Source organism: Grammomys surdaster, unplaced genomic scaffold, assembly GCF_004785775.1.
Source record: "Grammomys surdaster isolate TR1022 unplaced genomic scaffold, NIH_TR_1.0 806, whole genome shotgun sequence".
NCBI lineage: Eukaryota > Metazoa > Chordata > Mammalia > Rodentia > Muridae > Grammomys > Grammomys surdaster.
The window spans coordinates 1741916-1768030 of record NW_021605225.1 but is presented as its reverse complement, the minus strand read 5'-3'; the positions used below and the strand labels follow the sequence as shown (position 1 = coordinate 1768030).

At 41.3% G+C, this 26115-nt stretch overlaps 1 protein-coding gene across 1 annotated transcript in view; it reads right to left on the bottom strand.

Annotated features, from left to right (window-relative positions):
• Positions 1–26115, bottom strand: part of Arfgef3 (ARFGEF family member 3) — a 165077-nt gene that overhangs the window by 40398 nt on the left and 98564 nt on the right. The window contains exons 13-21 of the mRNA XM_028782607.1: positions 19769–19935; positions 18870–19035; positions 15555–15662; positions 15015–15230; positions 14762–14872; positions 12346–12496; positions 9814–10131; positions 5489–5622; positions 4794–4939 (exon numbers count right to left, since the gene is read on the bottom strand). Of these exons, the coding sequence (XP_028638440.1) occupies positions 4794–4939; positions 5489–5622; positions 9814–10131; positions 12346–12496; positions 14762–14872; positions 15015–15230; positions 15555–15662; positions 18870–19035; positions 19769–19935 (1517 nt within the window). The remainder of the gene's footprint in view (positions 1–4793; positions 4940–5488; positions 5623–9813; positions 10132–12345; positions 12497–14761; positions 14873–15014; positions 15231–15554; positions 15663–18869; positions 19036–19768; positions 19936–26115) is intronic.

Genomic DNA, 26115 nt, shown 5'->3' with positions numbered 1-26115 from the left:
TGATGTCATAGTACAACCATATACAAGACATCAGGTTAATTGGCTTATGCAGAGTTCTGAAGTTTGGCCTATAGCATGTGCTTCATTTGGTGGTCAACTAGATAACCACTATCTGCCAGACAAATTAGTTCAATTTTGTAATTGCCATGCATTTGTTTTTCCATCTCGTACTGCGCATGCACCTATAAAGGAAACATTTCTAGTTTTCACTGATGGGTCCTCATCAGGAACGGCTGCATATGCCTTTAAGAATCAAGTAATTTCCTTTGCTACATCAGCTGTGTCAGCTCAATTGGTTGAATTACATGCTGTGTTTCAAACATTTCGAAATCAAACCATTAATATTTACACAGATAGTTCATATATAGCTCAATCTATTCCTCTGCTAGAAACTGCTGCACAAATAAAGCACTCCTCAGAAGCAGCCAATTTGTTTTTACAGTGCCAACAATTAATTTTGAGAAGAAAGTGTAAATTCTTTATAGGACACCTGAGAGCCCACACTGGGCTACCAGGTCCTCTCGCTGAAGGAAACGCCAAGGCAGATCTAGCCACTGGAATAGCCACAGTGACTTTATCAGATCTGCCATCTAACTTAGAATAGGCTGTAAAGGCTCATGAGTTACATCACCTTAATTCTAAAACTTTAAAGGTCATGTTTAAAATTACCAGAGAACAAGCTAGACAAATTGTCAAACAATGTCAATCATGTGTTAAACTTTTACCAGTTCCTCATTTAGGTGTGAATCCAAGGGGACTGATACCAAACAGTCTCTGGCAAATGGATGTTACTCATTATAATGAATTTGGAAATCAAAAATATATACATGTATGTGTAGATACATACAGTGGTTTCATTTATGCTACATTACAAACTGGAGAAGCAAACAAACATGTGATCAATCATATGCTTGCTACAATCGCTGTATTGGGTGTGCCAAAACACATCAAGACTGACAATGGCCCAGGTTATACAAGCTCCAGTTTCCACCAATTTTGTGAAAAATTGAGAATACTACATAAAACAGGTATTCCATATAATCCACAGGGCCAAGGTATGGTAGAAAGGGCACATCAAACCATTAAATGTCAATTCGAAAAAATTAAAAATGGGGAATGGTACCCTACTAAGGGATCCCCCAGAAATATCCTTCATCACATGCTCTTTATTTTAAATTTTTTAACTTTGGATTCTGAAGGAAAATCTGTTCCAGATAGATTCTGGCATCCTGATACCAAAAAGAATTTTTCAACAGTCCTCTGGAAAGACCCATTAACTGGAACCTGGAATGGGCCAGATCCAGTGCTTATCTGGGGAAGTGGTTCTGTCTGCATATATTCCCAAATGGCAGATGCTGCATGCTGGCTGCCAGAGAGACTGATCAAACAAATAGACAACAATAACAAATCCAGGGAGGAGAAACCCCCTGAGAAGAGTATTTTTTCTTTACAGGAAACATGAAGATGCTTCACAATTGTCTTCAAACAAGAGCGGATCAACCAGCATACCAGACTTGGGAAGTTCTCAGTGCGGAAGAAGACATCACCACCGACACCTCCAGGGTGGCTCTATTGGACTTTTGGTTCCCTGATTTATGATTTAGTGGGGTATATTGTTTAGACTCAGGAGAAAACCCATTACCACAGTTACTATAATTGTTTTTTGGGTTTAGGATTGACTGGGATAGGAACGGAGATTTTCTTTATTGGTTTTGTTAAGATCAAAGCTATGATCAGTTCTGTACTTCTATAGATTTAGATTTAGAAAGAATGGAATCTGCTATAATGCATTTGTAAAATTCATTATCCTTCTTAGCTGAAATAGTGCTACAGAATAGAAGAGGCTTATACTTTTTACTCTTCCAACAGAAGGAGTTATGTGCTACCCTAAAAAGAGTGTTGCTTTTGCAATAATCATTCAGGCATTGCTAAGTCTCTTGTCTCTTGGGTTCACGTTGTTCAACAAACTGATGGCTTTTGTATGGCAATAGATAGACGCTATTCAAATGAAACCCATATAAGTCCGTTATTACAGGCTGGAAGTAGGGGACTCCAAAACCTCTGTCATCAAGACTGATGAGGATTAACCCCTAACTTATGCGCTAAGCCAGATAGTCAACGACGAGTAAGAGAACACTTCAAGACCCTTGCCCCAAACTGGGAGGTCTCACTATCCTAAGACAGAAGCTCAACCAATGGCTGTTGAGTATCCAGAGACGGGAAAGGGAGGCTGGGGTCCTTTGTTCCAACCTAAGACAGGCACGGTTTCCGTAAGTTTTCCCAGCCTTCCCTTTTGAAAACAAAATCAAAAACAGGGACCTGTTGGGAGCCAACTCTGAGCAGAAAGGAGCTATCATCTTTGCAGCCATCTTGAGCCTTGTTTTCAACTTGAGACTTGTTTTCAACAGCCTACAACAGCTGAGCACACTCAGATAATTATCTTGATCCTTTCAATCAAGGCCAGTCAGTAGTGACACATGCCTTTAATCCCAGCACTTGAGAGACTCAAGGTGAGACTCAAGGCGAGACTTGAGGAGAGATATAAAATGAGAGACTTGAGGAGAGAACAGGGCAGACTCTATCTCCAGAGCAGACTCAGCAGACTCTGTCTCGTCTCCAGATCAGACTTCCTGTCTTGTCTCCATTCTTCTCGTCTCTCTGTCCCAACTCTCCCTCTTGCTAGGCCCTGACCCATGGACCGGAGCAGCAGAACGGACCGTTAAACACACTGGCTCTCAACTTTGACATGGAACTTGCTTTGTGTAATGGCACAACAGATGGGCACAATAGAGATCATTCCATATGTAAAAAACTGTGATAGGAAGTTTGTGCTCTCACTGTTTGGGGCAATCCAAAGGAGACCATGTGAATGGGTGGAGACTGTTGGCCAGAGGCAAACCTATATTAGAGTCTATGTGGAGAGAGAACTATGTCCACCCTGTCCAGTTAAAGCTACCAAGAACCAATTTGTGCCTGTCTTTGTATCAGTGGACTACAGCATACAAGAAAAACCATGTGGGCTCAGCCAAGCTAGCTGTCTTACTTAGGGTTTCTATTTCTATGCTAAAACACCATGACCAAAAACAACCTGGGGAAAAAAGGGTTTACTTCATTTTATATTTCCAGGTAACAGTCTGTCATAAGGGAAGTCAGGGAAGAAATGCAAGCAGGGGAGAAAGACCTGGAGGCAAAAACTGATGCAGAAGCCATGGAAGAATGCTGCTTACCATCTTGCTCCTTATTGTTTGCTCAGCCTGCTTTATTAATCTTTTTATTTATATGAGTACACTGTAGCTGTCTTCAGACACACCAGAAGAAGGCATCAGATCCCATCACAGATGGTTTTGAGCCATAGTGTGGATACTGGGAACTGAACTCAGGACCTCTAGAAGAGCAGTCAGTTGTCTTAACTGCTGAGCCATCTCTCCAGCCCTCCAGCCTGTTTTATTATATACCCAAGACCACCAGCCCAAGGTGGCACCACCCAGAGTGATTTGGGCTCTACCACATCAATTGTCAATCAAGAAAATGTTCCACCGGCTTGCCCAAAGGTCAACCTTGAACAAAATCTGGGGGTGTTTTCTTAATTGAGATTTTCTTCCCAAATGAATCTAACTTGGTGAAGCTGAAATAAAACTAGGCAGCACAGTAGTCCAGACCAGAATTACCCAAGCATTTTCTTCAAATTTATGATACAGAGCATCATGAGCTAAAGAAATGGCTACTGTTTGAAACTCCTAGGCTTTCAACATAGCTAATTATACCTAATAATACCTAGCTGATACAGTCTTTGGCCTTGACTAAATTGCTATTTTCTACCTTTCTTCTTTACTAGTCTATGCTTAGGCTAATAATTTAATTTCTGTAAAATAGTTTCTTATATATCTTTACTAGGTAAGCACTAGAGCACATTTATGACCAGTTATTGTAAATACAACAATAATGGTTTCTGTTACTTAGCTGGTGGAGTGGTTTGAATGAGAAATGATCCCCATACGTTGAGGTAGTTATTGAACACCTGATCCCCCAGCTGGCACACTGTTTGGGGAGGCAGCACAGCCTTGCTTGAGGAAGTGACCTTAGGGGTGGGCTTTGAGATTTTATACCCTCTCCCTAACTCCAGTTTGTTTACTCTGCCTTGTTTATCCCTGAAGACATTATCCTCTCAGCTTCCTGCTCCAGCTGTGCTTCCCTGTCATCATGTGCTCTCTGGGAGCTTACGTCCAAATAAACCCTTCCCTCATTAAGTTCCCCGAGTCACAGCACCAGCAAAGACTAATAAAGGCAGTCATCATGAGCAGAGAGGGTTAGACATAGGGATACTCCAAAACTGCTTTCCTTCAGAGAGCAGAAGAGTGTTAGGATTCATTTTATGGAGAAAACCAGGCTATATGGTTCCCCTTCTAAAGTAACATGTCCTTAGTAACTGAGTTAACAGAGAAGAGACACAAGAACCAAAAGGTGTTGCCTCAAAGAAAAGAATTGATTCAGGATTCTTTCTTTTACCTCCAGACTCACATTGAGAGCAGAAAATGAGAAAATAAAACAGCCAGCTTTGAAAGGAAAATAATTGAGCTGTATACTTGGAAAAGAACTGGGCCATAGTGACACCATGGTAGTCCTTCCTTTTGAAGTAAGCCTTCAGATGCTTGGTTATACAATCAGAACAATAATGCTTGTGACCAGGCCACAGAGAGCTCTCCTCACACTCTAAATACAGCCTCTATGCTGACTCTGCAGCAGAACTCCCTTAGAGTTTACAATGACAGGCTCTTCCCAACCTCCAGTCTCACCTCCACCAGGTGTGGGGCCACGAGACTCCAGCAGCGCATCACATGGAGCAGGGGCCTGGCCTTGCTTCTCACAATTCTCAGCATGGCATCCCCCAGGCGGAACAGGTGCAGAGCACTCTTTTGATCATGGGTAGACTTGAATTCACCTACAAGAAGGTGAGATGAGAAAGCACAAACTTAGGTATAGTTCAATAGACTCTAGCACAAAGAGAAGTTGAAAATCAAGGCTGTGTTCTTGGATAGCAAGACAGTTTCAGATGGCTCATCAAGGAAGGTGAGAGCCTTCTATACAAAACCAGCAAGGTGGTTACTTAGCAGGACCAAAACCTCTCCTTGATTCAATACCATGTTCACAGAGAAAAAGACACGAGGCAGTGGTATAAATTATAAGGCTGTGGAATCAGACCTGCTTAGTAACTGCACTGGAATGGGCCAAGGATTTCCCTCTAATCCCCAATGATCTCACGTATAAAACAAGGGGTAAATATATCTACTCCTTAAAATTCTCATTATCATTAAATGAATGTGATGACTCATATCCAGTGCTTAACATGGGCCCAGCACACACAGATGAGTGTTTTCAAATATAATAATTATGATTTTTACTGTCATCATTCACACATGGTGAGAAGAGGGCATCAACGATTGGGGCTATTTCCTCCTTACTTACCAACAGTTTCTTCAGGGAAAATTACCTGGCATTGTCAGAGAGTAATCAACTGTGTCTGTCACGGAATGGAAGAGCTGGGACTGGGATGCTTTCTTGAGTTGGTAGAGGAACCCTCCCAAGGCTGTTAAGTTCAACTTATTGGTAGCATCATCAAAGAGCCTGGGTGGAAACAAACATGTTATATGGGAACAATTCATCAAGGGCATATGGCAGAATATTTATGGCAATTTAGTTGATGTAAATAACAAAACTTGCAAAATCATTGCAGAGAAATGGGTGATATTGTCATAACTATTATTAATGTGATCAAGTCTGCATTAACCATGAGACTTTGATACAAAGAACACCATAAAGCATACTTGGAAAAAAAAAACTTTGCAGCTTCCAAGGTTGCCAACAGTGGTAGGAACTCTTAAATTGTTTGGCAAGAATGTAAAAGATGATGAGTTATTGCTTCTAGATATTCCAGGATGGTGGAGTGTAAAGATCAGACATTAGGGTCCTATAGCCCTATAGCCACAGTGATCAGCGAGGTATCTATGGTCTACCTGCCAAACCTGCCACGATTTCAGTGGAATGGGTTGCCATGTGCTGCTCAAGGGACATTGTCTTGAACAGAAATTGAATCTTGAGCCTTTTTTGAAAAATGAAACTATGACAAACTAAGTTTTAAGACAGAAATGGTTTAAAATATAAAGCATGAAAAGATATTACATATTTTATAAATCCAGTGTTGAGAACAACTAAGCACATCTGAAAGTTAACAACAAAAGTTGAAGAGCTAGTTTGAAAATGAGCCAAGGATGTGAAAGGACAAAGATGCAAAAATGACTGGTGGGATCACAGGAAATAATTCAGAGGACCCATGTTCAACTCCTAGCACATGGAGTCTCTCTGGAGAGAGAGACTTTGAAGCATTTTCTGATGCTACCATTTTAGAATGGAATGGCTTAAAACAAATTAGTTGACTCCACTGACCTATATTTCCTACTCTAAGAAATAAAGTTAATAACACTCATGGTTGGAGCGCCTGGAGTGTTGTCTAGTCTGTGTGAAGTGTCTGCGAAAGTACTTGATATCATAACCACTAACTAATGTTAATTCATATTATATTATCTCATTATTATGGCCTATTCACTGGAGCCTTTGAGAGATGAGGATGCATTCTCAGCATGAGAGCTCAATCTCAGCAGATGATCTCAGGCAGAGGAAGCAGAGGGGCTCAGGAACTCATCCTACTTGTAGACCCATCCTTTTGAGTAAACTGACCATTCTGAGACAGAAAGTGAGACAAAAAGACAGAACACCACACACACACACACACACACACACACACACACACACACACACACATTGATGTGAAGGAATCATCCAAAATAAAGATTATCAGTATACCATGCTTTGTATAAAAAATTTTAACAAACTTTTAAAACAATGAAGTTATATTAGACAAATTCTAATGTTTAAAGACCTTGTTAAAATTTATTTTTATAGTCAGTATTAATAGATATTTAATTATGATAAATCTCCTTTTGACTTGTTCTTCCAAGAATTTCTATTAATATAGTAGCAAAATCTTTCGTGTCTACTTCAAAGATAATTATATTTGCAACTGACGTCTTTCTTATTTTGGCAGGAGACATCTGAAGAAGAAAACAGCACAAACACAGCACATAGCATACACAGCACATTCACAATACATACCTGCACATATGTGCATACACACACATACAAAACTCATATATACCAGCACATACTCATAGTACACACAGTACACACAGTATACACACACACACACAGTATACACACACACACACGAACAATGCACATATGTACCACACACCAGGACTCAAGCAAACACATACTAACACATCACACAAACATACCAGTACATATACAGCACACAAGCACACATACAGTATGGTACTTACACAGCACACATATATAGCACACACCAAACACATATATGTGAACACTCATCACAAACATACACATAGTTTGGTAAATCTATTAAGTACCTCAGGACTTTTGAGAACACATTTATTACACTGAGTGCACATGTCTCATATAACTTCAGCGATCACTCTGTTCTCTACCAGCACCAAGTCAGACTACACTGAAGTTTTCTTTGTAATGTTTTCAGTTATTAACTAAATGCACATGTTTAACAGAAATGACAAGAAAAATAGACATCCTACCTATTTGATTTTGTAGGTCAATATCACTGTGCCCTACTATGAAAGAAACATGATAACAAGTGTTGATTTTGGATTAAAGTAGTGATCATGCTCTTATACTTTGGAAATCACAATGATGTAGCTTGTGAGACTCCCTATTTTCCAAGACTGGCCTGGAATACATGATCCTCCTGCTTCAGCTTCCTGAGTGGTGGACTTTCAGATGTATACCCCATGTCTGGCTGTGTATAAGAATATATTGTTATCAGGGCGTACAGATGACTTGGCCTATGATGCGGTATATATTAATACTATTCCCATTTTATTATAATGAACAGACATAAACAACGTATAGATGGATATACAAAGATTGCTTTTACGTTTTTAAGCTACATTAAAAAAAGATTTTCCAATTCAAACTGTAATGCTTAAGAGAAATTAAAATTTAATGTCCAGTAAAGAATATGAAATGGAAAAAGACAGAAATAATTAAAAATTTGAAAATTACTAAAAACTACACATTTTCTTTGCTATTTTCTATTTTATTCCTGAATCGCAACCATTTCTTTGTCTTTCATTTTAGTAAAGAGAGTACAGGAGTGTGTTATACTCATGACACCCATGTATTACTTCCTGGATTCTAAAACACTTTAATAGCCAATTTATAGGAAAACTAGAAGCAAGTGACTATTCTACCAGTTAGAGCAAGTACAACTTGTTTGAGTCAGTGGGGAAAAGTGAGTTGAAGTTTAACCGTTTCTATAGAAATTAGCAGGCTGGTCAATGTCAAAGTCAGACTAGAAAGTCAGGCTGTTTGAGCCCAGCCAGTGAACGTTTGACCTGCTACCCTAGCCGCTTCCTGTCTGTCCTTTTTGTAGGAAGCCTGAGCATAACGACTATACTTTGAAGGGGTAAATAAGGTGATGTGGTGTGACTGGACATCACAAGCACCCCCAGAATCAAGACAAATGTTGCCAAACATTTCTGGGTGGGAATTCTTTTAGTTTTTTATTTCATGAGTATATATGTATCTCTGTGTGTATGATATATTATCAGTGAGGAAGTCATAAATGTGTGTATATACACATACACACATACATAGACACACACACACACTCACACACTCACACACACACACACACACACACACACACACTTATGTGCACATGTGCATAAACCTAAAGTTGACAATGGGTATCTTCCTTGATTTATTTTTTATCTTGATCTTTTTCATTCCACTTACTTATTGCTGCAGGTTCTCTTACTGAATCCAGGGTTTGACAGTTTTTGCTAGCCTAGGTAACTGGTTTGTCCCAGGGAACCTGTCCTTGACTCCCTAGTGTTGTGATTCCAGGGAGCTACCAGGTCTACCTGGCTTTTTATGTGAGCCCCGGGGATCTGAATTCTGATTTTCATCCTTGTGCAATAAACACTTTGTCCACTGAGCTATCTCCACAACCCAAGGTATGGGATTACGTATCAAGTCACCAAAATTTAATGTATTATTTAATTCAACCTTGTAACTACCCTCTGAACATTACTTTATAAAAGAATCTTATTTTACCAGTGAGGAAGTGAGACATGATAGTAAAACCATAGACTAAATTTCAGGTAGTCCACTTAAGATGTGGAACTCAGGCATTAGAGGATGGTTCATTCAAAAAATGGTTCGTGGTATGAGGGAAGACAATGGAAAGAGGGATGGGAGACAGTTTAGTGATATCAACTGATAGCTGACTTGCAAGCCCAAGAAACTGAATTCAACTCCCAGAGCCCACATAAAAAAGCAGAATATAATGGTTCACACTCGTAACTAACCCTGATGTGGAGGAGGCAAATATCAGGCTATATCTGGAATTTGCTGATCAGCCAGCCTAGCTTACTTGATAAGCTCTAGAGGGCATTAGAGACACTGTTTCAAAAAACAAACAAAGCAACAAAAAAGTGAATAGAGCCTGCAGAACAGGCAAGGCTACACATACCTGCGCACACGCGCGCGCGCGCGCGCACACACACACACACACACACACACACGCGGGATGGAAAGCATTTTTAGTAACTAGTTAATGCATCGTTATCCTCAGGCTGATTTTGAGACCAGACAAATTAATACAGACATAGCCAACTGGCAATTCCTGCTTAAGCATCCTCAGGGTGAGCTGGCCTTGCATACCTGTCAGCCTGGGTAGAAAGGCTGAGCACCACCTTGGCAGCACTGTTCCCACTCAGACTACCTCCCCGGAAGTCTGAGGTCCGGCCACGGCTACATTCCCGAACAAGCTCTTGGATGGAATGTGGCTGGACCACAGGGCCTGCGTTCAGGGAAGGCCCCTGGTCCAGGTTCTGCTCCTGGGATGCGCTCTTAAACTCAAGTTCTCCAAGGAGGCCAGAGCTCCCAGATGTCTTCTGTGGATGATGGATGGTCAGAGGGGGCTGGGAGATACCATCGCTGAAGTGGGTGTGCTCCAGGGTGCCCACATACTCACATACCCTGGAAAGAGTCAAAGCGGAAGTGAATACTGTAGCCCAGTGCTGCAGACTCTATTCATCCCACAGTGAGGCAAAAGGCAATCCAGCTACCCCTGGGGTTTGCCTCAGCTTTTTTCTTTTCCTCTTATCATAGTTTGCACTGCCATTTCCTCACTATGTATGTATGTTACTACTTAAGAGACAGAAAATTTGTTTTGGGTTGGGCCAGCCTTGGCACGGGTAAGGTATTCCTTAGACTCTCACTCATCACTGCTGGGGAAAACAGGCAATAGAGTCCTGTTTACCATTTCTGTTGATTAGGTTACTGCTTTACTAGACAGTTTATTTGAAAACTTTCCTTGAGGAATCCCCTCTCCCTCTGTACTATGTTCTGATTAGCTGAGAAGCATGCTCTTATGAAAGGATCCCAAAATAAACACGCCCATAGTGGACAGCTCTGCTGACACAGTAGAGTTCTACCTGGTTATGATGTGTCTGATGCTAATAGTTCCATATACCTTTGTCCAAACAGGGAACAGGGTTGAGGGGGCATTCCCTAGCATGGTAGAAACAGAATAGACACATGCAACTGCCAATTTGCAAAGGGTGTGTTCCTAAATGAATTTAGGATTAAGATGCCTTCTAAGACATCCTTTATCTTGGATAATTTAGTTGTTGTCAAAGGGCATCCTGACAAACTATTCTGGTGTTCTATAATTGGGAAATTTGTTGAATTCACATACATTGCTTAGGTGCCACCTGAGTCTTTTCTCTTTGTTTTCTTGTAAGACCAATGCAAAACATTTGGTCATCAGCTTCTCTATCTCACTCCACTTGGCTCCAGGCTGCTTCTTTCTGGTCCTTTCACATGTTCTTTTCAAGTTGGGTGGTGTAGTGGGAGATGCTGATAGGTCTGGTTCCCTAATTGGTTCTTGATTTTGTCAATAAAGAAGGCGGGAAGAAGGTACAGGTGGGGCTTCTGGGTTCCAGGAGGAAAAAGCAGACACAGGGAAAGGGAGGGGCTTTTCTGCCATGCTTTGGAACAAGAAGACAGCAGCAGCCATGTAAGGCCTCAGGACAGCTAAGGCCTGCAGCTTCTGCTACGGGCAGGGACCAAGGAGGTTGTGAGGGCTAGCTGATACAGGGTAGGTGATAAGTTTAGAGCAGGAGGAGAAATGGAGATAACATGTGATGACGGTGTGCCTGTCCAGGCAGGAGATTCTGTGCCCAGCAACTGTGCTAGCTGACAAGTTCTAAAGTCACAAAGCTGTTTGAGTGTGTTTTATCTGCGGAGCAAAGAAGGGTAGAAAAGAGAAGTCGGGTTGAGGGATGGTTGCGATTGATAGAGGGCTAAGCAGGGAGGAGCTGGTAGCTCCATCTCAGCTCCTGGGCTAAGGTGGTAGAATGTTTTTAAGACTGCATGCACCAGGTTAGTCTTACAACCCTTAGATATGCTGCATTCTCTTCTCTTAGGAACTCAACGAGCACTTGGAGCTATATTTGTTTTAGTGAAGTCAAACAGAACCAAGATCTTGCTGGGTTATCATATTAATATTCTCTTTCCATGAATGATCTGCTCGTTTCTTCTGCTCTAATGTCAGTTAGTGGGGAGACATGGTTCTTGACTTGGACTTAAGAGTTGGAGTTGTCTTTTTTTTTTTTTTTAATTTTATAGGTGCTGACTGGGACTCTCTTTACTTCCGTGGCACAAAACTTACAGTCAAATTTTTAGTGGTGCTTGCACAGATGTACTATTGTGTTCCTATTTTTCTTTGTCCACTTAAAGTAGATGTCTTTAATGAGGTACTGTATATAATGATGTATGCTATCCAGGGTCCTTTTGGAAAACAGGAAGGACATTAATAAGCATGCAACAGTTGGGTTATTGACTCCTGAACATATTTTAGACTTGTATTCATTTAAACCACATGCTTGTGTTCTATCTCTCACTCGAGAAAGCATCTTTTTTCCATTGGTATAATGCATCTGTCTCTCACACCAATGTCAAGAGATAGATCACAATTCCCTGAATCCAGTTCTGCCATTCTTTTCTCTGAAACATACATTCAGTGGGTGCTTATCTCTTGTCCTCTTTTCTGTGTCTCACTAACAATCTATCTAAATGGGGAATGCTCTGCTGAGATGCTGGAAGACTCTGGAGTCTATACCCTCTCTACCACCCCGGGCTTTCCACAGCAGGGTCTGTGCCATTAAGGGTGGGGATACCATCATGCACCTGAACACGTGTGGCCAGCAGTCCGGGTTGTGGCTTCCCATCTCCAGGCCTACGCTGAGGATGGCATCCATGCACAAGACGTGGGCTGTGTGCAGCCACACCCCCTGCACCTTCCCCATCTGCTCCAGTTTCTGCTCCACTTTTAGTTTCACTGTGCCAGAAAGACATTTATTATAATAGCAGTCTGAGTAGGGGAGACAGAAAGGGAGAGAGACAAGATGGAAATGAAAGAGTGTGTTCTCATGCAAGAGCAAAAGGGAAATGATATACTTCGTTGGCTGCAAGCACCTCTTCAGCAGGTCTCCATCGTCCACATGCAAAGTCATGGTCAGACAAGTCCCCATTCACTGGTGACCCCTGCTCTGTGGCTCTAAGGTCAGATGGACCCTGACTAGGTGCAGTTCCTTCCAGCCCACCAAAGGGTCTAGGTGGGACACAGCACCACTGTGGGTGGGCTTCATGAGCTAACTTGAGCCAAACCATCTGTTTCCAGAATCTTCATCCTTCCCTGTGCACCCAAATTTATAAATATCAAGAAATTCTTGGCAGTATATGAGTAAGTCTCTCTGAGATTGTTTAATATCATTTATGCCTTTCTCATGTGGTCATCTAAAAAAACTATGTGTATGTATCTGGAGCAGGATGATGACTTCTTTTCAAGTGAAAATCATGATGTCATTTCATCCCTGGAATCCACACTTGTATCTGTAAGCTATAAATGATGCTTTATTGAAATAAAACAGAGGGGTGATAACTGAGGAAGAATACAAAAATTGATTTAGCACATCATTCATGCCAAATCCCAACACAAGACCAAATGGCAGTACCACCCTTAAAGAAAGCTTTCCAGTCACCAGATTTGATGGGTGATAATGTAGAGCTAAGAAACAGAGAAAACTATCTTCTAGTGACTCAGCCAGTTTCGTGTTATAAGGAGAAGGGTATTTGTAGAAAAACACTATTTGCCTCATGAATATAAGACTGATTTTATTTTGTATTTGTTTATGATTAGAACATTTTAAGCTTTGTATATAAAGTATGTTGTTTTAGGAACTGCAATTGTAAAAATTAAACATTTCAAATACTTATTTCATGTGTATGAGTGTTTTATCTGCATGTATGTATGTGCACATGTGCATGTGGGTTCCCTCAGAGGTCAGAAATGGATGTCAGAATCATACAGATGGGTGTGAGCCACCACATAGGTGCTGAAAATATAACTTGTGTCCTCTGGAAGAGTAGCTAGTGCTCTTAATAGGTGATCCATCTCTCCAGCTACAAGAACTCTTTTAAAGATTCATTTTATTTATTTATTTATTTATTTATTTATTTATTTGTGTCTGTCAGTGAATGTATGTAGACACATATGTATAGGCATACATACCTGTGCATGTGCAGAGGCCTGAGTTAGGGTATTGTATCCCTGAGAACTTGGGTGAAAGGAAGACTTTTGTGTTGTACCTGGCTTGTAATTTTGGAGCTCATATCTGAAAATTGTGGTCCTTATGATTGGACAACAAGCACTCATACCTGCTGAGCCATCTTTCCAGACCCTACAATTTATATTTTTGAGTAAGTTCTTGCTGTGCAACTCAAGATGGCCTCCCATTTGTGACCCTCTCACCTCAAACTCTTGAGGTCTGGCATACAGATGTACACCACTACAGGTGGCTAAATGTATGGGTTTGTGTGTAGTTGACAGGTTTACAATGCTTAAGCTTTGATTCTTCCTTCTCCCAGATCTATAAGAAGTACTTTGCTTGTTAACAGGTTCCTAAATATTATTCAAGTTCATGGAAGAGTGACCTAAATTGCTTGTCTTTGCTAAGAATACACATTTTTATGTGAGTAGCTATTTTCCATATCCACAGATAGCATCAGTATTATTTGGATCATGCTTGTATTTCTCCTTCAGCCTCCTGGCTGCCTTGTATCTTCCATTACTATTAGGAAAGATATTTTCTTTCCTCGTGTCTAGATCATTAGCTTCACTGACCCTTTCTTGTGTCCACAAAGCTCAGGTTTTCCTGAGTGAAGTTTATCTGCCCCCTTTTTATAGATTCTATTTGATTTTTATTCTTAGAGCATTGGCCAATTTGCCAGTCCTACTTTAACCAGAGGAATATCTAATGTGCACTAGTAGCCTGATGATGACCCAGGTGAAGGTTTTACCAGGTGAGCCCCTGACACTCTTGTGAGCAGCCAACTGTACTTTCCTTGTCACTAGTAGCCAGTATGACTCCCTTGGGAGGAGGAGACACCATCAACACTAGGTAAGTTCCCTCCCCTAAAACAGACTCAAGCCTGTAGCCCAGGGGGTTCCTGACTAATAGTGATTACCTACTGTGTATCACACACAGAATGGGGACCAGTTGCTAGTGGTATCACCAGGTAGATCCTGGCCTGCAGCTGTTACCTTGTCCTAGGGCATCACTGGGCTCCTGGGCTTCCCTTTCTTCTTTCTCTTCCTGGACACAGGAAGCAGCTGCCATTTGGGCAAGAGCTGAGGCACAGTTAGCAGCAACCCCTTCAGAGAGACAAACAGCTACTGATTAATTGACTATGTTCTCCAGATACATACCAGAAGAACCCCTTCTAAATGATGCTTTGCCTAGTGAGTTCTGAAGAGACCCTCCCTCAGGCCAAGAGTCAGGGTTCCCCACAGGTACCCAGCGCACAGCTCAGCCGAGCAGCCTTCCGCAGCCCATCAAGGCTCATGCAGATGGCATCTCGCTCTTTCTGGTTCTGCTCTTTGATGCCCTCAGCTCCAAGGATGAAGGCCAGCCCCTTGGAGCTTCCTGCCATTCGACCAGTCAAGGGGGTTGACAGAGTATCAATCAAGTTCTTCCAGCAGCCAACCAAAATATAACGGGCAAATGCAACACCTATAAGAAAAAGAGGTGTCTGCCACTTTTCAGAGACAAAAAAGAATGACAAAGAAGGGTCCGAGGTCCTCCAGGCCTCAGAGAAGCAATTCTGAGTTACATGTAATTCTACAACAGGAAATACAATGTATTATGAGATGCGTTGGGTCAGGTTTCACACAGTCATCATAAATAATGGATGTAACATCACTGTCTCAGCTGGGCAATTTCATTTGCTACCTTCAGCCCAAGACAAAGTCATAATTTATTTAAGCCACCATTAACAGTTTGATTGCTGGTAACATATGTATATGTACATTTTACACTCAAAGGTGAAGGTCTTACCTGCTACCATGGAGTCATCAAGTCTCCTGCTCTGGGTGAAAGGCAACTCCACTGAAGCTGATGCCATCAGCTGGCCACCAATTGCACTGCTCTCTAAGCCATCAATATCTGCCAATCACAAGAGCAAAGTCATCCCTAAGTCTTCCTTTTTGGTAGACAAATAAAAGAAAAAAAAACAATAGCCACCATAATATTTATTTCTTTTCAACAAAAATCCATTCTATTTATTACATATGAGCCATAGAGTCACTTTTTTTCTGAGAGTATTATAAATGTTGCTTTGTTCACTCAGTCTATTTTTCTTGCATTGTCAAAGCATTCTATTATTTGCTGTTGCATGCTTTACATTTGAAAAAAATAAGGCTAAACTCTGCCTCTACTGTCAAAAATCTATTCACTCAAGATGTTTTCATCTTTGGATCCTGTATTTATTCAAAATCCTGGCATTATCACTAATCATACTCATAGAGTACTCTGGCGTGCATGTACATGCATGCACCCATGTGTGTGTGTACACTCATACACTCTCACACACACTTTAAAGAGCTCTCACTGTATGGAGCAGTCTAGTAACAGACTTGCTAGTCTCCTGCATCTGCTTCTCAAGTTTTGGACCAAAAAGAATATACAACCATGCCAGGTTAGTTAGTCGTTTTCTTCCAGAGCTGTTTCACCAAAACTAAGGAGAATAAACCTCTTTGGTCAGATAGTTTTCATTCTACTTACAGATGCAATGATGATGATACACTTTTCAATTTTCAAATTGTTTTACTTTGTAGTTGTTATTGTTGTTGTTTTCATTGGATTGTCCCCAACACTCAATCCAGGAAGGGATATTATTTTTCCATTTTTTTTTTAGGGATGAAATTCAGTATTTGAAGCAGAAAAAGGTCTAATTTCTGAGTGTCTGGGGGTAAGATCCAATTATAAAGTAGATAAACTGCCCAAGTCCACGAGGCAGGATGGAATTGGATTCAGTATTCATGTTTTCTGATTGGCATTCAGGCCTCTCTCTATAGCATTATGGTTTAGTTCAACATGAGTTCTTAAACTATGTCCTTTGAATTTTTGCAAGAGTAAACTCCCACCTATGAAAATAGTGCTATAAACTCCTTCATATTCTGGCAGAAAGGGACTGGTCTGGGCTAAAAAGCCTGGGTTTCTGCTTATCTCTGAATGAAGTGGACCTTTAGGCCTGAACCAGCACTTCATTCTTTGGGCATCAATTTCCTCATTATGAAATAAGCTGATCATGAGATACAACATATGAATTTGGATGCAACTGATACAGTTAAATGAAGGGAAAGGTAGAGAAAAAGGGATAGAATAATTTTCTCCTTAATTTGGAACTTCATCCTGACTTGAGTCTTGCTTGATGATGTCAATACATCGTGTCAAAATTTGCATTTTATATTGGAAACCTTCTAGCCAATACATCAAAAGTTCATAAAAGGTAGAAACTTATATGGCTTCTACTGTACAAATAGGCTACTTTTTTGGTGTCAATTTAGCTTTGACATTGGCTAATGACAATGGGCTAATGACATTTACCAGAAGTGATCATTTTATCCAGGTTATAATAGCTCCTATACACTAGGTCCAAGACTAATGCACTCAAGTAATATGAAATTTATTTAAGTGTGAACTTTTCCATTTCTATGAATGGTCTGCCATGTTATAAGAAGTGGCCCATATGTGTGCATGTGTGTATGCACATATGTGTGGAGACCAGAAATTGATGTGTGCTGTCTCCCTCTTCATCTTCTTTTTAAGACAGGGTTTCCCACTGAAACTGGAGCTCTCTGATTTAGCTAGACTGGCTGCCAGAAAATGCCATGAATCCTCTGTATTCACCTTGTCAGTACCAAGATTATAGGTACCTACGACTATGTCTTATTTTTATGTAGGTGCTAGGGATCAAACATAGATCCTTGAGATGATTGAGTTTTCTCTCCAGTACCCCTGAATGGTTATTTTCAAGTGATATAAAGAGAACCATGATCAATAAAGTACAAACTGGTCACTTGTCTCATGATCTTGATCCTTTTTTTTTTTTTGGTGTTTTTTTTTTTTTTTTCGAGACAGGGTTTCTCTGTGTAGCTCTGGCTCTCCTGGAACTTGCTTGGTAGACCAGGCTGGCCTAGAACTCAGACATCTGCCTCCCTCTGCCTTCCAAGTGCTGGGAGTAAGCCGTGCGCCACCACTGCCCGGCTGATCCTTAAGATGTGGAACCTAGACTTGCTCTTACCAGTTCCATCTTGACTCTAGAAGAAAGATTTCAGATTCAAGAAAGTTCCAGGACTGTGCTCTCCAGGGAGAGGCCTCATTAATATCTCTCTACCTGGGTTTCCAATTAGCACCTTCCAAATTCCACCTGATTGTTGGTTTCCACTGGCCAGTTGCTTTCTCTGTCACCTTTATAAAAGCCTTGGTGTCAACCATAGATAACATGACCTACTTTTAATCAACAGATCCATCCTCTCAGCTATACTACCCAGCTTTATCCCCACCATACCCCTGCATAGTAAATAGCTGATGAGCTTTGAGATGCAGGAGACATTACTTCTAGTATAGGAACATGTCCCATGAGCTAGGGCCTTAGAGAATACTTCAGGTTGTAAAGAGAACTCAGAAACAGTACAAGAATGAAACCAAAACAACCAGCCTTGAAGATTTAATTTATCTGCTGAAAATATCAAAGTTCTGAACATTTTTGGTAAGCCATAAAAAAACCAGAAAGGTCTGCTTTTGCCAAAAATCACCCTACCTTGAGACAGTGCATACTGTTTTCTATATGTTCACTTGAAATTTCTAGTAGTTAAAAAGGATATTAAACATTTTTGATACTATAGATAAGGATTCTGGGAAAGCCAGTGTTTGGCATTATTTTAAATTCTGGTACAGATGGGAAAAGAATTCTGACAGGAAATGGGAACGACGCCAAGTAGGAAACCAACAGCTTCGAATTACGAATGGGCAAATCCCAGGAGCACTGAACAACGTGGGGTCTCTATTAGCACACGACAGCTTCAGGAATAACCCTGGGCCTGGGTCCAGAAAACACAAGTCCATCAATGAGCTTACAGGTTACTCCAACACTGAGGGTGCTAAGTTACCTCCACCCAATGCTGATAGTGAGCACAATGGGCTGCCCACGACAAAAGGAGGGCAAATGCTTGAGAGGTGTTTTCATGGTGCCTTCCTGGAGCTGCTACTCGAAGCATGTTCAAGCACTGTGGCATTTTCTAAAAGGCCCCAGAATGCCAGCTTCCCCCAACTACTGAGTACTCCATGACCTTGGCATTACCCACTGACCGGTGAGCATGGTGATGAGGGGAAGGCTGTTGTCCTCAGGGCTGCCCCAGTAGCCAGCTTCTCCCAGCATGTTTCTGTCCAGCACCTGATGGTATAGTTCCTCAATCCAGGTCTGGGAGAAGACCATCAGCACGCCGCTGGTCTGCACCTGCTTTGTGAACTCTTTCTACAGAGAGGCCATGGAAGGGGACCAAATACACACTCTTGTGAATAAACAGCCTCCTACGCTGCTCCTCTTTCCCATCCCGACTGAACCAGAGCTTTTGATTGGGGGTAAGAATAAAAGGGGGGAAAAGCTGGGATGCAGCCCAAGCTCCACACGAGAGTTTCATTTGTGACATCATCTGACAAATAGATTGTGAAAGGACCAGGGTGACACATTTTACATTCTTGTTTTTGGTTGGTAGGAAGGTTATCACCTGCATGACTACCTTCTATAGTTTCTTCTTGCTGTCCCAATAGCAGCAGGGATAGAAGAATCTCTGGAAAGAGTATATGTACCCAAGGGAGACTTACACTGTCATCAAGTAACATTGGAAGGTTGTATTTCATTCCAGAAAGAAGCGATCATTGATTCCTTTCTGTGACCCATCAATTACAGCCCCAAATTCACATCAAGGAAGCGACTTGTTAAGCCAAGGAAGCCAACCACAGGATAGCCAACACCACCCTCTCTACACACCTAACAAAAGGCATTTTATTAAAGTACAAGTTATTACCATGTGAATTTCATATTCATCCTTTCCACCTTCCAAACCTGCCCAGACATGGGTGCTGCAGGGCAATGGGGCACAGAATACACTGGTCAGTTTCTCCCTAGATACCTGACACCTGGCTGCACAGTGCTAGCTGACATCAGTGCTTATCCAGGGGAGAACCATGCCAGAGCTCAGGCTCACCATCATGCCTGGTGCCACAGCTGGTCGCTTCCGGTAGTAGTCACCATGGGAGAGCTTCAGGTTGAGCAGTAGGGCACAGTGTGCTGCTGTGTACAAGCTATCTGCATTCATCAGCATCTGGTAGCTCAGGCTACTGCCTCCATCAAAGCCAGGAGAGTGAATCATGCCTATGGGAAGGAATGAAGGCATCAGTGGGGCTGCCACAGTATGCTAGAACTGGCATCTGGAGCATCTGGAGAGCCAGGATAGATTCCAGCAATAGAAACTCCACTGTGCAGCATACTTCTATAGAGTGCTGACTACCAGCCAGGATGCTCACAGAACCAGATGCATATACACCCTATCAGGAAGGGCATGCTCTGGAGCTGATTTTCTACAACTGGATCTCTAGCTGTTAATTAGCAGCAGTGGCTTGGGTAAAGCCCTTTGAGCTCTCTATAACTTTCTTATGCCTCAAATTTTCCACATGCTTTTCATGAAAACAGAAAAAAAAATACAATCGCATCCCCTCCTGTGTCTTGTTTTCAACTTGCTTGCTATTTCTTCCCACTTCTATCTATGCCTGCCTTGGGGCCTGTGTGTTATCTTTGCCGTTTCCTAGAATGGTCTCCACGACCTCTGATGGTTTACTCTTAAGTCAGTTTCTCAGCGACCTTGCCTTTCAATGCCATAGCTTCCTTCCAAGCTACACAAACTGCTTTCTCTCCCCATACTAATTGCTTTGATACTACTTATTATATTTAGCATTGTATTGATAGTTTGCATAGGTATAAGCATGTATGTGTGTGTAGACATGCAAGTGTGTGTGTAAGTGCTTGTGCACGTGCATGTGAAGTAGGGATTGAAGCCCGGGGTTTACACATGCCAGGCTGATGATGTTCTACCCATTAAGCCACATCTTTACCTCTTGGCTTTTTGATACAGGTCTCACTATGTTGCTCAAGATGGTGTCATACTTAATCCTCCTGCCTCAGCCTCCCAGGCACTGAGATTACAGATATCAGCCACTGTATCAACCTACACATTTTTTTATGTCTGCTCTTAGCATTCTAATGCAAGGTCTGGGAGAGGGTGTGGCTGTTCTGTTCATTTGAGACCTTCAGTGCCTAACTAAAATAGTATCTGCCACAGAGCAGGTCCTAAAAGTTGTTTGATGTAGGAGTGAAAATCCACATGGCTGTTATCAGAACCACTGTAGTCATTTATGTACAGCCCCCAAGGCAGCACTTAACACAGAACCATGAAACTATGGTACCAGGCATGGTGCCACATCCCTGCATCTCAGCGCTCGGGTGGGAGGGAGAGGAGGCCTAGGTCAGCTGGGGTTTTGTAGTGAATCTGTGGCAACCACAGGCTATATAAAGACCTTGTTTAAATAATAAAAATGAAAGTAAATATGTCCCTCAAAAAGTTAAACAGAAGCTGAGCATGGTGATGCATATCTTTAGCCCCAGCACTCCGAAGACAGAGGCAGGAGAATCTCTGAGAAATTCTTTCAAGGCCTGCATGCTCTACAAAGCAAGTTGCAGGCCAGGCAGGAATACACAGTGAGATACTATCTCAAACTAACAACCTAAAAAACAAAAACAAAGACCAAAAAGCTAAACAGAAAATGGCTGTAAGAGTTAGCTATTTTACTCTGCATCGTATGCCATGAAGAACTGGAAGCAGGGTTTGAACATGTGCTTGCCGATCAGTGTTCAACTGCAGGATTACTCACAATAGCCAAAAGGAGAAAACAACCACATGTCTAGCAAGAAACTAGTGGGTAATCAACTGTGGGGGACAAAAAATGGCTGATTATTTAGCGCCATAATGTTAAGATGAACCTTGAGAACATTCTGCCACATATAATAAGTGAGACGAAAATGATCAATATGTAGAATTTGCTGATGTGCACTGCCTAGATAAATAGGTTTACAGAGTTAGTGTATTAACTGGGGAGTGGAGAAGAAATCATGTCTAGTTAGGATGATGAAAAGTTCTAGAAATGGTGCTGAGGCTTGTATAGTACAATAAACATAATTTGTGCTACTAAATTGTACACTTAAGATGATTAAAATATTAGTTTTAGTGGTATATGTCTAGTTCTAGCAAAATTAAAAGAAATAATGACACAATATGTCAAAAACCATGTAAGGGGTGGAGAGAACCTGCTGCACACACTTGAGGATGATAGCTCAGGATCCTAGAACTCACTTAGAAAGCCAGGTGAGCATGGAGGTCTATGAATATCTCAGCATGAGAGAGGCAGAGACAGGGATTTGTGGAGCAAGCTGGCCAAACCAGCAAGCTCTAGGTTCAGGGAGAAGACCTGCTTCGGTATATAAGGTATAGTGTGTTCAAAAAAGACACTCCATATTAGCTTTAGGCCTTTGTACACATATGCATGAACACAGACACACATACATGCATCCACATATATACCAACATTCATATACCGTGTACACTTAAAGTGTACATGTTGAAGAGTAAACTATGGTAAATAAATTTGGGTCAATAAGCTAGTTATTTTATTTTAATGAGGAAAAAATATGCCAAACCCCCATAATTGTTATTGTCTTGTTCCCAAGTATTTTCCCTAAAACACTATATAAGATGATACTTCATACTGAGTAGAATATTCATTTGAATAGCCCTTTGGATGTTCTCAGGTTAACTGAGAGAGCCAGCAAACACATGCACGTTCCAATCTCAGTTCAGTCTGCCAGAGTGCTCGTGCTATGTCTGAGCTTTCAGAGGGCCTTTGGGTGACATCACACTATCTGAAACTTATACAAAGTTAATGGCATCCACTTCTGCAAACACTGGGAGACTAGGTTTCTGGATGTGTGGAAAACAGTTCATGCTAAATACACATGTGAAAATAGCACAGGCTCATGTACTCTTCAAATCATGTCTCAGAGAATATCTTCCTCGAAGATGCCCCTCGTCTGAAATATAAAAAATTTTCACAACAACTGAGAAATACAAATCTGCAACTGCAACATTTATTCCTAGCTGTGAAGTTTAATGTGCTAGTAAAAAGATAGGGACCCCCCAAAACTTTCAAGGTTGGAAAGACCCACAGTATCACCAGCTTATGTAGGTCTGAATGTCATCTAGGTAGATCCTCTTCAGGCCACCCACAACGAGGAACAGCCCATTTGCAGAGTACTGGCAAAACACTGCAGCCCTTCCAGACCACACAGAGAGCACTTCGTGATCATGCACACACAAGATCTATTATTTTATTCCCGCCATGTCCTCTCCAACTCCTCAATAACTTCTTCTTTAATTCCTATTGTTGCACACAGCACACACAGAGTCTAACAAGTCAATTTTTTCATTTTTTTAAAAAAAGTTAACATATGTGCATGTCTATATGTGTAAGGTGAATGTATGTATGTGTAAATACATATGTGTATGAATCTATGATTGTATGAATATGCATGTATATGTGTATGTTGTATGTGTGCTATCTGTTTGGCATATGTGTGTGTGGTGTCTATGTGGTATGGGGGGTATTTGTGTGGTGTGCGTGTGTGTGTATGTGTGTGTATGAGAGACAGAGAGAGAGAGAGAGGGAGGGAGAGAGAGAGAGAGAGAGAGAGAGAGAGAGAGAGAGAGAGAGAGAGAGAGAGAGATGGGGGGAGATATCTGGTGTCCTGTTCTATCTACTCTCTGCTGTATTCCTTAAGACACTGTCTCTCACAAACCCAGAGCTAGATCAGTAAGCCCCAGAGACCCTACTGTTTCCCTTTCTTCTCCCTTCCCTGAGGTTACAGGTGGCCACATGCAGCATTTTACATGCATGCTAAAGATTTAAACTCAGGTCCTCACTTCCCTCACTGTCTTCTCCCAGCCCATAGGGAGAAGTCAGGCTCAAGAGAGGGATCTGATAGTTGTGTTCTTGGTGAGGATGTGTACAAGGTTTCTCAGCTCTGATGCTTTATGGGAACCCTGAGCACTACAGAGGTGTCTGTGGGGTTGACTGTAATTCTCTGAAGGAGAGAGGGGCCCTAAAAATCCATTTCTTTCAACAGTGAAGCAGGGAACAGCATTCAGAGTTTGATATTTAACCAATAAAATGAAAATGTACATTCAAGTTTATGTAAAGGGAAAAAATCTGTACCTAGCCTGACCTTAGACATCAGCATTAGACAGTTGATTTACAACTACTTATTTGGTTGGGAATGTGTTCTGGAAAAGTGGGCACATACTCAGATGCTGAAAGCAAAAGAGGCCGTGGTTGACTCTGCTGACATGGAGAGCCAGGCCACCAGCAGAGGTGTAACAAAGACACTGCTGGTAGATCTGCTTGTGTGTGAAGTAATTTCTTGGACTTGTTAATAGTGTTTGCCAGCAGTGGCTTGTGATTTATGTGCAGGTTAATTTTTACAATTACAAACAAGCGACAAACGAGTATAAGACAAAATGAAGACTATTCTATATACTTCAAGAAAGGAGCCATTTTCCTGCTATACGAGATATATTCTCTGATGATATCAGTCAACAGCAACAACAACAAGAAAATCGCACTGTACCTCATAAAATACTGTCTATCATGTACAACCAACTTCTTCTCATACATTACTTTGTTTGATTCTGCCCAAACTTTTTTTAACAAGGAGAAGAAATTCCTTGAGACACTGATCAATTTGCCTAAAGATATACAGATAGAAACTGGCTTTCTGTACTATGCCTTGCTACTAATGTGAGCCGATTTTACTGCACCCAGACTCCCCGGGAGGCACTCCATGGAAGGTTCTATGCATTTTTTTCTGACTGGCTTTGTTGATATATTATCCATTTTGGATGATAAACCAAGGGAAGTATGACTACATATTCTAGCCACAGTGCTTATGTTTTCTAGGCTTTGATAACTATAGTCCATCTTGCCAGCTGTAATAAAGATGTTATTTAATTTACAGGAACAGGAAGATGGATCATCTGCTTGACTGGTTACAAAGTAAACGACTAGATATAAAATTATCACAAAAGAACTCAAAAGTCCCTCCTACGTTAAGATAATGTGACATTTCTCTTAAAAATCAGTATTAAATACTTGATGTGAAACTTTTAACAATATTATAGAGCACAGCAAACTTAGAACAATCAATCTTCTTCTAAGCCTCAGTGACACCCTTCTCAGCAATATTCTCTTTCTTATGTGCACGGTAAATAGTTGCTGATAAGACAGAGCTATATATTTTGTACTGCATGGTGACATTTCTAGACATTTCTTGGCACTGTCTTGTTCTTTTTAATGACTGCACTGAGCATTGCATGGTTGCATTGCTGTTTATATAATTGATGCTCAAGTGATATCCTTGTCTGCTATTTCAGTTGTAAAAGAGCTTACATGGTGAAATGACTTTTATTGGTTCTGCCATGTGGATTTGTTTAATACATTCCTAAAAGAAGAATATGCATGGCACAGATATTTTGCAAATAGTTGTGACTGGTGAGTACACACATGGAGGGCACACTCAATGCTGGCTCTGTTCTTCTGTTGTCCTGTACATTATGTGTGGCTATGAGGTCACTTATCAACCAGAGGATGTTTTGTCCTGAGACCAGTATGTATAGTGTCTTCAGCAATAGGTTCACCTAGACATAGGGCATATAGAGCACCCTTTAAAGCAGTCATATTAACCTCCAAGGAGGGAATTTTGTGACCTTACTCTGCTGTTTCCTTTCCTGGTTGGACATGAAGGCTGTATACACAGCTTGGCAGGCTAGGTGTATACAGTCAGAACTGTTATAATTTAAAGAAACAGGCATTTATTTTTAACATCTGAGATTTAGACTTTACTGCATTATCTCATAAAATGTGATAAAGTTATAAATACCCTACCATCAGCAGTCAGCTTTACATTCAGTCAGAGTGAGCCTCAAGCCTACCTAAAACCACTCATCTATGGGAGAGCCATTCTCAAGTAGGTGGATGCCTGTGACCTCTTACCAGTTTCTGGGCAAGGCTGGAGATGCTTTTGGTCCTAAGAATCCTCTTAACCCAGATGACACCTTGTTCTGTGCAGTATTAAAAAGGTACTTCTCTAGCAGTTATGGCTCAGGTCAAGTACCATCTTAGAAAGTCCATTTGTTTGAGTACTTCCAAGTTGCCTTAGATAACACCACCATAGGCAATTGCCTTGAAAAGAAAGGCTATTTACTCATTCAGCTAGAGAAGCTCATGCCAGTGACATAACCAGCAGTCTGAGCATAGGTGTCCCCAGGCAAGAAATGTTAAATGGCTGATTCAGTTAAGAGAGCAGAGGCCAGAAGACAGAGCAAGGGAGAAAAATAACCATGTATGAAAAATCCATGAGGAAATATGACACTTGGTAAGATAATTAAAAATT